This window comes from Nematolebias whitei, chromosome 5, assembly GCF_014905685.2.
Source record: "Nematolebias whitei isolate Nwh7 chromosome 5, NemWhi1, whole genome shotgun sequence".
NCBI classification, from domain to species: Eukaryota; Metazoa; Chordata; class Actinopteri; order Cyprinodontiformes; family Rivulidae; genus Nematolebias; species Nematolebias whitei.
Genome location: NC_056502.1, coordinates 29,732,775 through 29,747,002, shown reverse-complemented (window position 1 = coordinate 29,747,002; position 14,228 = coordinate 29,732,775). Strand labels below are relative to the sequence as shown.

The 14,228-nt window shown below is 40.5% G+C and overlaps 1 protein-coding gene across 1 annotated transcript in view; it reads left to right on the top strand.

Moving 5' to 3' along the window:
• The window catches only part of LOC119410362 (CUB and sushi domain-containing protein 3), a 416,314-nt gene that overhangs the window by 368,263 nt on the left and 33,823 nt on the right, over positions 1 to 14,228 (top strand). The window contains exons 48-49 of the mRNA XM_037677273.1: positions 2,546 to 2,728; positions 11,411 to 11,584. Of these exons, the coding sequence (XP_037533201.1) occupies positions 2,546 to 2,728; positions 11,411 to 11,584 (357 nt within the window). The remainder of the gene's footprint in view (positions 1 to 2,545; positions 2,729 to 11,410; positions 11,585 to 14,228) is intronic.

The following is a 14,228-nucleotide window of genomic DNA, read 5'->3' as shown; positions in this document are numbered from 1 at the left end:
ATCAGGGATTAAACCAAGCAACAGATATATCGTTTCTAAACAAGTAGCTATTACTTTCTGCATGGCCGGGTAGCGCTTTATGCGACTGTGCAAATATTCCTGTGTAAGACTCGTGTGAGATGACAGCCCAAGAATGTAGTTTACTACCCACAATGCCTGTGCAGTCCAAAGAAAATCAGATATGGCTGACAGGTTAGTTTCAGTGTGCACTGCAGGCACTTTATAAATGACTGCATCTCAAGCATCAAATAATTGCCATTTGCACAGCCATTTATTCTTCTGACATGTATTACAGGATGCTGTGTGGAGAAACCTTTCTGGAAGTTTTAATACGAGATTGATCCAAGTAAACAAAAGGACACAACAAACAGCAATACAGTACATCTCAGACGAGCGTCAAGGCTGCTGATTGTCTGCTGTTACTTGACATAAAATCAGTGTTTGTGTTAACGTGGGAAAATAAATATGTGAGTTTATCCGATTTATTATTGGCTCAAGCCAGAACTCGCTTCCATTCACCCAAGACTGCATTTAGGATTTATCTTTACCAAGTAAATCCTTTTATTTTGGACACCAATTTGTTCCCACACAGCAATAAACAAACACAAAGTGTTGAAATGGTTGGCAGCAACTGAAAATCAGCCGACTGATTTACTGTAGGAGCATTTAGCTGAGCTTTCTGGCTTCTTACATGAAGGTGAACGAGTCAAAGTAAATATTCTAATTAGCTTGCATGAATCGGGACATGTGAAATCAAAACAGGGAATATGAAGAATCAAGTCAGAGACCAGCGACTATAATTGAATCAGGGATGGCAGTGGGTGAGGACCTGACAACAGAGTTGGCCAACGCTCAACCATCTGTTTATTTTGAAGAAAATGAGCCGTGAGAAGAAGCCAAGAGCAGATGTGCAGAAAAGTCTTCACTATTAAAATCATTTTAACTGTTAGTATTGCTCTGCGGTTGTGCAGGTTGCAGAGCTGCCACCTCTCAGCAAGAAGGTCGCCAGTACAAATCCTGGCCGGGGGGGCCATTCTGGGTGGAGTTTGCATGTTCTCTCCGTGCATGCATGGGTTTTCTCCAGGTACTCCAGTTTCCTCCCACAGACAAAAAACATGTATGTTAGACTGATTGGTAACTCTAAATTGTCCCTAGGTGTGAAGGAGAGAGTGAATGGTCGTTTATCTTGTTTGTCTCTATTTGTCCCTGTCATGGACTGGAGACCTGTCCAGGGTGTCCCCCCACCTCACGCAAATTTGTCACTGGTTTGTTCCTGACCATTAAACAAAAAGAAAAAAGAAAAAACTCAACAGAAGAGTGGGTGTTTCCCTTAATGTAAGGTCCCCAAAATTGATATTATTGGTAATGTAAGTTTTGGTTGTTTGTGCGAGGATTGTGAATAAACTCTGCATAACAGGATATTTGTTAATTTAAAGTCTTTGTAATTTTAGTGTCATTGTTCAGTCTCTTCAGCAACCCGATGGCTCAAGTAAACTGCCAGACTTTTTGAAAAGTCTGTTCACAGACTCCTGTGCTTGTTAATGGTCGGTGTCAATACCATTAAGAAGCAGTAAATTACAGTAATGAAAATAAATTGTGAGTCGAACCTTTTTTTTTAAGCTGTTTTGAAATATGTACTGCAAGTACAAAAAAGAAAAGTGCTTTTAAGGTTTGATTGCAAAATAATTAAAGATAGGAGAAAAAAATGAATAAAGGTTATTTTTCCTGGAAAAACCATGTTCTGAGCAATGTACTACTCAGGTTAACTATTGTACACTAGATTAACGCTAACCTGTCGATGACCATAAAGGCAACACTACAGCTTTTCTTACAGTATGCTGAGACGGCAGTGAATAGGTTGAATCAATTTACAGCTGCTCTAAATCAGGTTAAGCCTTGCAAGTGACAGACAGCAGGAGAGCAATTAGCAGCTACTAATCATTGCTATGTAATTACCTCCTATGTATTGATGATCTTTCAATCTCCAGTTTCTTGCAGAAAGTTTAGCCTTTTACTGCTGTAATATTATTTCCTGAAAAATAGTATGTGTAAGTGCTGTTACATCCTATAAGTTTAATTTAGTTTTTTGTTTTTGAATTATATGGCATTTGTGAAACAGGTAAAACTGCTTGTCAAATAAGACAAATATTCAACCTGAGCTAATTAATTCTGACGCTCTACCATCACATTTTTTGATGGGTAGAATGATTTTTAATCCCAAAATATTTTGTGTATTATTTTTGGTTTAATAGAGCAGAATTTGGGGAAAGGAAAAGGCTATTACGGTGTAACTGGAAAATTCAAAAAACTTCAAGCCAAAAATACGAGTTTAACTGGAAGATCTGGGTTTAAAGACTTGCTTTACAAGTTCTCCTTATATTTTTCTCATAATACAAAGGAGGAAAAGGTATTTCTGTCAAACGTTTTGAAGAAATAGGTTTCATTTCAACTTTGTTTTATGCTGCACGTGATTATATTCTTCCCATCACACATCTTTGCATATATTTTTAGTGTAAATTCTGTTTATTTGTGTTTTCAATTACAGTGATCACCTGCGGTGAGCCTGGGATTCCAGCGAATGGACTCAGATTTGGTGATGACATCACTGTGGGCCAGAATGTGACGTTCATGTGCCAACCAGGGTATGTGATGGTTGGAGGAGAAAGCATTGTCAGTAGGACTTGCACCAACAATGGAACCTGGAGCGGAGCCATGCCAATGTGTCAAGGTAAACTTCCACAAAACGTATATTGTACTCTGTGTCATACTCATGCTGGAGTACAGAGGGAGGTGGAGTGAATTTTCTACTCTATGCCAAACTTTCAGGTGGCACCCCCGTACACTTCTGTTAATTTCTATAATTTTACATACACTCCTACAAGAAACTATTTTTAAATTTTTGGTAGGCAGGGTGCTCCGTTCTGTTGACAGGGCGGAGCACCCTGCTTTTATGATGGAAGGGGAAACACTGAAATTCAAAACATGGATTGATGGCACCCTTGGCATTTGCCTTCACTGCCTACACTACCAGTCAGCTCTGGGCAGAGCCAAACTCCTGTCTTTCAAACAACCACTGGGAGAATTGGATTCATTTTCTTGGTTGTGGCTAAAGTAACTACATGCACTACAACAACTTGTCACACACTCTTATTATTATTATTTCAGCTTTTCCCTCTTCAGGAGTTGTCACAGCGAGTCATCCTTCTCCATCTCATGCTTTCTTCTGCGTCCTCTGTCCTCACTCCAACTACCTCCATGTCCTCTCTAACTGCATCAATATATCTCCTCTTTGTCTTTTTCCTGGCAGCTGCATTTCTAACATCCTTCTACCAATATACCCACTGTCCTCTGGACATGTCCAAACCATCTCAGTCTGGCCTCTCTGACTTTATATCCCAGTTGTTCAACCTGTGCTGCACCTCTGATGATCTCATTCCTAATCTTATCCATCCTTGTCACTCCTAAGGAGAACCTGAACATCTTCATTTCTGCCACTTCCAGTTTTTTCTCCTGTCTTTTTGTCAATACCACTGCCTCCAGACCATACAACATAGCTGGTCTCACATCTGTTTTGTAAACTTTACCTTTGACCTTTGCTGACCCCTTTTGTCGCAAACCACTCCTGAAACTTTTCTCTATCCACTCCATCCTGCCTGGACTCTCTTATTCACCTCTTACCACAATCTCCCTTTTGCTAGACAGTGGACCCCAAGAACTTGAAGTCCTGCACCTTTGTGACCTCTGCTCCTTGTAGCCTCACTGTTCCACCAGCCTCCCTCTCGTTCAACTTGTCACACACACAAAAACCGCAATTAGACATCAGTTTCTGTGCTGCTTCAATGAGAGTACTGGCCTAAGCCTGGCCACTTCTCTTTAAAAGTCTTTGTCTCTGCTGCAGAAAACGGTCAACCTTGATAACCATCAGCCTCTGATACAACAGCCTTGGCAAACCAGCACGTCATGTAAAATAAGAATCGCATACTTACTCCTGGAGAGCTGATGAGATTAGCAAGAAAGGCGACAGAGGACTCCCTGTGTGGTTCAATGGTGACACTGTTCACTTAACTCAAGAGCTGCTGATGCCACATTTCACCCGTCTGCGTAATAGAAAGGTGGTCAGCCACAGGAGTACTGCAGATAAAACACAATGCAAATTTTACAGTATAAAATCTTTGATTTTCTAAATATTTGCATCTCACTGTGTATACTGAAATATATCTATGCGTACATACAATCTGGATTTTTCTTAAGTTTACTTCAGATATTACTCTTCCTCTCTAAACCTTTGTGTACATTTTGCTTTTAATAGAAACTCTTGTGAGAAGTCAGTAGTTGTACGCCCATCAGCGTTACATCATTGCATGATTTATGATCCTTGAGCCCAGGCATAGATTAGCATTTCTGTTGCTGACACTATGAAGTAAGTGTTTTAGGAAATATTACCATGTGCAGAATTCAGTTCAGATGTGCACCAAGTAAGGGAAGAGCCTACCAGGCAAATGGTGGCTCATTGTTGCTAAGGAACGGTTCCCAGGCTGCCGGGTCCGTTGCAGTACATCAGAGCAAACTGTTATCATGTTTGCCTCTTCAGAAATGGCAAGGGACAAATTAAATGGGAGAAGAAGAAGGGAAAAAAATCCAGTTTATGAGACTATCAGATGCATTCACAAAGCCAGCATCTTGTTGCAGATGTGTTCACAGGCAAAATGTAAAACGGCTGGAAGGTTTGGAAAATCAAATGAAGATGGAAACGTAGGAAGGTTTGTTGGAATAGTTTCTGAGTTATCCCAGATGTGTCAAGTCCTAAAAGTTGTAATATTAGGCCTTTTAATTTAAACATACATTTAATTGACCCCCCGTCGCAGAACAAAGAAGGGGAATTAGAAATACCCTCCACCTGTGCATGAATGTTATGAGCATGATTAATTGCAAAATAAGTGAGGTACTGACGTTTGATTTGGTGTGTGGCTTAATTCCAAACATAAGAAAGGTTCCTTTACATAATCTGGTTGCCACCTCAAAATCCAAGACAACCACCATTGTATATATGTAAACTTCTGAGCTGGATAACTTGAAAATAAGCAGCATGCCATCAAAGTTCATGCTCAATAATCCAAGTAAAAATCCAACAATGTTCAGTCAGGTCATCTGGACTTTTTTTTTCTTTGTTTATTTTATTTTTGCTGACACGTTGTGTCCTTCATCCAAAGGACTTCTTCAATATGAGGAGACACCAAACAAACTGATTTCCACAAATGGCGTACTCCATAGTTTGCTGGTGCTAAGATGGCCTCCTGGTAAACTGGAAAACTCCAAACATTCTCTATTCAAATACCTCAGTGATGGGGGGCATCGGTGTATTGCTTGTGTATTATATCTACACTAGCAGAATCCTACAGTATATACTGAAACTCTTTGGTTCTGCTTCCACTTTTTGGACCTTGTTCTTCTTTCCCTCATCAGGCTTCTTGTGTGACCCTGCCTGAGCGTTTATACCATCCAGACTGACACTGATTCACAATCTTTAATTTGTGTGTTTCATTATTCACACAACCTGCTGCGTTATACGCTGAAGAGGTTTGATGAGTTGATGGTTGCCCAACTATTACTCACATCTGTTGGATTGTTGAGAGTGAACTTGTGTGTGCACACACTGTCCTGCTCCTGCTTGTGTTTATGGGAGTGGTGTAAAGAACAGCTGAACCTGTTAGTTTAGACTTCCGTAACTTCATTCAACCATACGAGTTCTTGCAAACCATTGACACCTCTCTGATACGTGCACATTCACACAGTCCTACAGATTGTTGCACGTCCTCATGTTTTCTTCCAACCCTGCAGCTGCAGTCGGAGCGCTGTCGGCTTGTGTTGACCCGCACACATTAGTCAGTGACCCGTAGAGTCCCTCCTGCCTCTTCGTACACTCCATTCTCCGGTAGCACTTATTTCTCTCACGGGATAAATGAATAAAAGAAAAGCAGGAGCGAGGATTTTGATTGCTAAGTGAGTTCTCTTCATTAATTTAGCCTTTTCTCTGTGTGGATTGAGAATTAAAACAGATTTCAGTTGTTTTGAGGGTTATTTTTTTAATGTCATGGCTATTTTCTTTCTTGTACTATCAATAGTAAGCAAGAGAAACTCACCTTATTAACCATCCCTCTCATCGTCTTTGTCATCGGCAGCCTACGCAGCAAGATGTTTTAAGAAGTACTAAGTAAATATATTTTATCCAATATAAAGCTGAGATTGATTCTCATAAGATTATCGTCCCCCACCTTTCTTTGCACGATTGGCTGTAAGTTGAAGCTGCAGCAGTTCATGCAGGATGAGCTGTTTAAAACCGTCGTGAAGCGGGGCATCTGTCATCTTGTCATAGATTTAGATGATGTGCCTTGGGGATCTGAGCTAAGGGGAACGAGTAAAGAGATTGAGAGGAAAATAAAATGAGAGGAAAGGGAGGAAGAGGGAGACAAAAGAAGGATAGGAGAGACAAAGAGGTTTTAAATGCACCAACTCTGTGCATAATTTTTTACACATAATGCGAGAATGTCAGTGGTAGCCGCGGTGTTGGTGTGTGATGTTCAGGTGCACATGCTGCAGATGATACAGCTGAAACCTCCGTTTGGTCCCGGGATTGGCATGTTCGGCTAAGAGGCACTAATGCTCTAATGCTGCTTAGAACTACTTAGGAAAATGAGGCCACTCTGCTTCCCATTCAGTTCTGCCTGCCACCCATGCCTGAAGTTTTTTATTTTTTTCATGTTTTCAAGTAACTTCTAAAACATGCTTATGAGATTAAAGGCCTGTTCCTTTAATTAATGTAGTTTTCCTCACTTGCATAACAGTTCTCAAGTGCTCATGCTTCCTCCTTGTTTGATTCTCCTGCAGAGACAACCTGCAGAATAACTCACCTGCACAGGTTGAACAGAAGCCAGCTGGGACACGTAGTTATGTAGTAGGACTTGAGCGAGTTCCCACGATTAATCAAAAACTGTCTATGCTTTTTGATTGATTCCAAAAGAAACAGTTTGTTGTCAACTTTCTTCTGGTCTGAAACTTGTGAGGACAGACACGGTAGCAGAAAACAGATTGCATCATCAGAGTGGTTTTTGCATCTGAACTTTGATTCACCCTGGCCTAAATACATTTCCAAACATAGCTCACCGATGAAGCGTATATGTGCTGTGTAACTGCTGCAAAATGTCCACATGGAAGTTGCTTTGGTGCCGCTGCCAACCGAGAACAAAAAACGGTTCCTCCTCTGAGAGGATGTCTGAATATCCCGCCGAGGTCTGTTCCATATTTATTGTTGCTCACTGTTTAAAAACCAAAGAAGGAAACCAACAAAATTTGGCAGGAAAGTCATTTATCAAACTCTTGCCAAGTTTTTACATGGTCATAATCTTGAAATTAAAATTGTTAGTTTTTTATATTTCAGAGGTGGTGGTGAGAAAGAAGAGCTTCAGGCCAGTGCTTAAAGGTATTGTTTAGATTTTTTTAAAGAGGGCTTTTGTAGAAAGGTTATAAACAGGTAATATTTCACCTGCTGTAGATAGCTCTTTAAATCAGGGGTTCCCAACCCTGGTCCTTGAGGAACACCATCCTTCATGTTTTAGTTGTTTCTCTGCTCCGACACACCTGATTTTATTTAGTGGGTAATTAACCGGATAGTAATGTAATCAGTGGTTAACTTGAGCCGGATCCTGCTGGAACAAGATCCGGGAACTCTCTCGTTTTGACCTGTTCTATTTCCGGCAACTCTTTGTTCTAATCCGACAACTCCGCCCCTAAAAGTCCGAAGTCATCGTGGATTTTTATTTTGATTATTTATTAAAAAAATACATTGAGAGGAGACGTTGCCTTTAGTCCGGCGAACCCAATTTGTGGATGTTCCAGCCACAGCACGCGCAGCGAACCAACTACACGCTCCTTTGAGGAGCAGGACAGGAGCCTCTAGGCAGGCGGGTGAGGACGGAGGGACAGATGGTCTTACGCACAGAGATTCTGCATGGAGTCCTTCTCTCCTCCTCCTCTCCAAATATTGTCCCTAGTCAGCGAGGCTGCGCACTGAAAAACACCCCCTCTCTCCTCCTCTTAGACCCCGAAACAGAAACAATAATTTATTCAACAGAATAAATAAATGCCTGTGGACAGTGCACGTTACACACAGAAACGTCTCCAGACAGCTCTAGCGTGTGCACAACATCAGCAGGTGTCTGAACTCCCGCTACATTTCAGAATCAGTAATCAAAATGTCAAAGACACAGTTTAATTTAGTTTAATAAAAAATGGATGGATGGATGGATTGTCCTTAGTTGGACAACAGAGAATTGAAGCCTTCAGGTGCTTCAAACGGTGCCACAAGACTGGAGCAGGAGCGGAGAAGAGTTCAGCTCAGAACCGTGAAGTGAGGGGAGGGAAGAGGGGGTTTAGGGCTCCTGACAGAATCGGAGCTGCTCTAATTCACACACAACCTGCTGTTCCTCTCCAAAATAGTAATTTTTTAAAGTGTTTACAAATGTAGGTAAATGTTGATGTATAACAACCCATTAAAATACACCAAAATGCAGGAAATGGCATCTCTGTTATTCAAAATGTTCTGTGAGAGGACCCACGGACGCCCCAACTCTTGCATTGGAGGACAACTGCTCTAACCACTCAGCCACAGCCGCACATACCAGCTTCTTTTTTGGTGTGTGGCTGCATCTAGGTGTAGCAAAGGCCAATATCAAAAAATGGGTTGCCAAGTCAAAATTTAAGATGGTCACCACCAACCACCGATCACCATTCTTTCTAAATTTTATATTGCTTAAAAGTATAGTTTCCTCAAATAATTGGGGTGGGCGAAGATTAAACTATGGTGCCACCCCCTGGCTCCATCATTGCACTGGGTGGATTGCGCCACCACCTCAACAGGATTTGTCACTCTGCTGTGTCTCAGGCATGGGAAAAAAAACACCTCTGTTCTTCTCCACAGTGTAACTCCTCACCACTTGAATATCTTGCACCAAAATATTCAGGTTTACTTGCATTCTCCGTTCAATTCCTGCACGGAAAAACACACATCTCGACAACTAAACAGTCACTGTTCAAATCCCTCAGCGACGGAGGACATTGGCATACTCCTTGTTTATCCATAATATATATTTGTATTATATCCTATGTAGAACATGTATTTCTATTGTTTTGTCATACAAAGTGTAAGAGCTGGAAAAAAAAAAACCACCCATATTTTACATTGGGATCTTAACATGACAAGTTAATTAACTTTATAAACTAAACATGTGATGTCACCATATAGTTTGAAGGTTTCCATTTCTTGAAGTTTGAAAGTGACAAGTAACTTTCACCAATGTTTATTCGAGCGTTTCACCATCAAACAATGCCTAAAAGAAAGACTGCTGGAAAGTAGGGGGTAAAGTAAGTGTTTGAAAAAACACTTCTATAATTTATTCACATCCCTAAAACCCATATCCAATCTGCATCCCCACGGGTTCATCTCCAAGTGTGTGAGAACAAACTCCGAGCTTTATTATGCATTCATTTATCGCATTTGTTGAGCAGGAAGTTTACGGCTCACACAGATGCATAATGTCCCCACATTTCCCACGGATATCATTCAGCGCACTCCAAACAGAAACACCGGAAAAATCCCTCACAGTCAAAACACAAAACGTTTCTTTACAACTGAAGGCCTAGTTTTCACTCCGACAAAACCACTGTGTGCAGAATATGGGTCTCCTCTAATGTTTTATGATAGCCTTAAAACAGCACTGTAATGTTATGCAAATGTAAAGACAATCTCTGTTTTCTGTTCTGTTTATTCTCTCTCTTTTTGCACATTTCATCACTTTAAAGTTTCTTTACCATCATCCCCCATAATGTTTAGTTCATTTTTGGTGTTTCTATAAACTCACACAAACCTGGATATTAATTCAAAAGCTGCAACGTTGCCTGTTACCCTTCAACGAGCTTTTCTGTTGCGTTGTTCAAAGTAGAGTAAAGAAAGCATTTCTAAAGGTTTTTATGAGTACTACAGTTTCTCTCTTGGGCTATAAAATTCAATAATTTTAAGACCATTAACGTTTTCTTTTTTATTTCAAAGAACATGCCTCAATTCTCAGGAGAGCATATTCCAACACAATATGTTTGACCGCTTGTAAGGGTCTCGAAGAGCTGTACGCGGTGCACAAAGACCACCAAAGCAGTTCACTAATTGTTCTTGGTCATCTTTTTGTGCAATGTTTTATTTTTATTCTTATCTTTTTTTAACTTGTCTGTTTGGCAAATTAATCGATTTTCTTCTGTAAATGGTAATGTTTTTATATTATAATGGTTTCCTTTAGTCTTCCATCACAGAGTGAATGGGGGGAATAGGAACCAGAAGAAGAAAGAAAGTGCTATGTGTTGCCGCCATTGTATGTTTCTATACAATGATGAAATTAGTGCTCTACATTTAACCCAGCACACGAGAGATACACACAGGTGGAGCAGTGGGCAGCTATGTAAGCGCCCAGGGAGCAGTTAGGAATTGAGTATCTTGCTCAAGGACACCATGACATGGGGGCACGGCGGGGAGTTGAACCTGTGACTTTCAGGTCCCAAGTTGGCTGTACTACCTCTACACCACAGTCCATGTGTGCATGTTGGGGGCATGATAACTTGAAACATAAGTGAGGTGCCTGCTTTCCTTTTGGCAGGTGGCTGCATCTAGGCGTAAAAAAGATTCCTTTATAAAATATGGTTGCCATGTCAAAATCCAACACAGCTGCCATATTTGTTAACCTTGTGAGCTGGACAACTTGAAAAAATAGGCAGCATGCCGACTCCCATTTTGGTGTGTAGCTTCATCCAGGCGTAAGAAAGGTCACTATTGAAAGCTGGGTTGCCACATCAAAATCCAAGATGGTCATGTAAACCAGCTACCCCATCATTTAAGGAAATTATGCTTTATACTATTTATATTGCTTAAAAGTCTAGTTTTCTCAAATGACTGAGATGGCCCTTGGGGTGGCCAAAGAGGCCACCATTAGCCACCCGCTGGCTCCACCACTGCACCCGATAGTGGATAAAATTTCTCCCTCCACTCCACAGGAACTCTGCGCTGCCTCGGACAAGCAAAACAAAAGTCCCTCTGTTCTTCTTCACAGTGCAACTCCTGCCACTTTAATATCTTGTACCCAAAACATTCAGGTTTACTTCCATTTTCTGTTCAATTCCAGTCCACAAAATCATTCATCTCCAAAACTCCAAACATTCATTGTTCTAGCCTCTCAGCGTCGGGGGACATCGGTGCACTGCTTGTTGTACATTGGTCTTGGTCAGCATTTCAAATTGCCTTTGACTCTCTTCTTATCTTAGGTGCATAAACTTCACTCTGATAAGTGTAACTGTGTCCTCATTGTCTCCACAGTGGTGACATGTCCCACGCCACCCTCCATACCTAACGGCCTCCTGGAGGGTTCAGTCCTGGAGTGGGGGGCCAGTGTGAGCTATAGCTGTCTGCCCGGCTACGAGCTCTCCTTCCCTGCTGTGCTTACCTGCACAGGCAACGGGACGTGGAGCGGAGACCTGCCTCAGTGCTTGCGTAAGTCACCATTTTCTTCCATAATTTATACCTTACCATTATCATAATTATGGTGGTAATTACAGAAGTCTGTGGGGAAAGTTTGCTTGTGTTGGGAGTGAAAAGTGAGACTTCTGTCTGGAAAAAGTCACTTTTTCTTTGCAAAAGTTGTGACACAAATTTTGACTGTAATATGCAGCGCATGTGCTGTTTTACTACTTATCTCATCCAATCATTGCGTTAGTGTCAAGGAAAATCTCGTTTACGTTTAATTGCCTGCTTGTCGTTTCAGATGATTATTTCAAGTTAATCAGATTAATGAAATTCATAAATACCTAATTAAATTCAACATCAAAAACAGGGAAGATCATGATTCAAATGGAATATGACAGACAAGAGATGCAGACTGGAGATTATTGGAGTTGCCCGTTGTTGCAGCATCAAGGTTTTTCTTTGTTAGCAGTCAATCATACTTTTTTTTTTTTGCATTATTTAGTTTCTTGCTTGTAAAAGCTGCAGTTATTTTTATAGAAATAATAATAAAAAAGTTAGGGTGGAGAAAAACAGTAATTTCCTATTTCCTCCTGTTATAATAACAAGTAGGTTTCAAACATAAGTGCATACAAAGTATTGATATCTTAACATCTGTACTCCATTAAAAGCTTCTCAGACCTGTCTCTGGGAGCAAACTGATGAGTTCCACTTTACATGACTGCTCAAACGATACCTCACCATCAACTGACTCTGCCGTGCATTGCTTTTGTACAAGAAGTGAACTATTAGGAGGTAAAGTACTCACTCCTTTGTTTCTCTGAACCAAAGTTTCAAGTTAAATGAAGCAAACATCACTTAAAGTATTAAGTCTAAAACGTAGAGTGATTAAAAAATGTTACGTTTCAAGTGGTCGTTATGTGGAAATGGCTGCAAAATGGAATAAAAATCATCTGAGGTGTTTATATTTTTATTTTAGGTTCAGAGGTATGTCAATAAAAATCTCTGCATGAATGTTTTTTAATAAGTTTTGCAATCTGTGGTAGTGCTAGTGTAAATAGCAACAACAGCAAGTTGCTGCACTTTTTGTGCAGCCTGTGGCCCTTCCAGTAGGAAGTACCATATTTTTCGGCCTACAAGTCGCTTTATTTTTTTATTTTTATTTTCATAATTTGCATGCCCTGTGAGTTATACACCAAACTTATTTAACGCAATTTATTTAACGCAACTTATTTAAGGATTTTCCCACATTTATAAACCAATTTTTGGCTGAGATATGACCATTTTCATTCATTCTGACTGAAAGTATTGAACACTAGATGGCAGTCAGGTAGTATGGCATGCCGCTGTGTCATGTAATAGGTAAAAGTGGCTATTAATGATGCAATTGGCTTGCCTTAGAAGCCACCTTCGTGCAACTCGCCTGGAGCAACCGTCAAATCAGCTTCATTTTGCTGTGCCACCCTGGTGAAATGCAGCTAATTTGACCACTGAAGTGCATTTATTAAGTAAAAGTTCATTTGAGACACCTTTGCTATAATGTTGAGCAAACAAATAATTGTTTTGAGGTGGTTATCTTGTTAAATTTTGAAGAAATGCACAGTGAGTCCTCCCGTGCACGCTCCTGCGAATCAGCTTCTGAAATGAAGCTGATTTGACCATCAAAGTACATTTATTAAGGAAAAGTTAGACTGAAACACACCTTTACTTTAATTCCAAGCAAACAAATTATTGTTTTTAAGTGTTAATCTTGTTAAATTCTTGTTAAAGTCCCCTCGTGCATGTTTCCGCGGCCGCCATTTGGCAGCTTTTTGATTTTTGGCACAACACCAGCCCACATTTACGGGTTGTCAGTGGTGATGCGTAACAAATGCAACACGTCAGCTGTGTCGCATAATAGATGCGACTTACATATGGATTTTTTCACTTTATTATACATTTTGGACTGATGCGACTTAAAGGGCGGTGTGACGTGTATGGTGGAAAATACAGTATCTTTCTCCTGGAATAACTGCAGACTGGGAAACTGACAGCAAAGTTTCATAAACTAGTGTTTGCACGAACCAATGAAAAACCTGAACAACTGAAGTTGTTTTAACATGGCAGCAATCCACTTTGATCTTGGCCCTAACCAAACCAGCTCTTATCTTGTCAATCCAGTCAAAACTGAACTGTTTTTCTCCAAAGAGACGTCGTTCAAAGAGTTAACAGGTATTAATTGATCATAGCTTTTCTTTAAACGTCCTCTTTAAAAGAGCTGAATGAACCCTTTAACTGTAATAGCAGGCTGTCATTTTGTCATGACCGATGGTGTTTACCTCAGTTCTCATGTGCAATGAATCGTTGATACATATGTTTGAAGCTCCATGGATTAATAGTGTGTACAGTACTGTAGCTGCATCAGTTGCTGATTTAAGGTAGGAGTTTAAAGTTTTGAGAGAAATTATAAGTTTTGTAGTGTTGTAGCGGCGCTTGCTGAATAACAACAAACTAAAAAGTGTCAGGCGGTGACAGAATTTGATGCATGTTGCCGTGTTCGTTTGAGCGAGCACAGCGTGTGTGTACTCCTGCATCTGAGATGCAGATGACACACTGCTAGTGTTTGTTACAGCGCAGGAAGATCCTTTGTTCGGTCATTTGTTCCTCTGCGTGCCCAAGTTGCACCTGTTTTTAA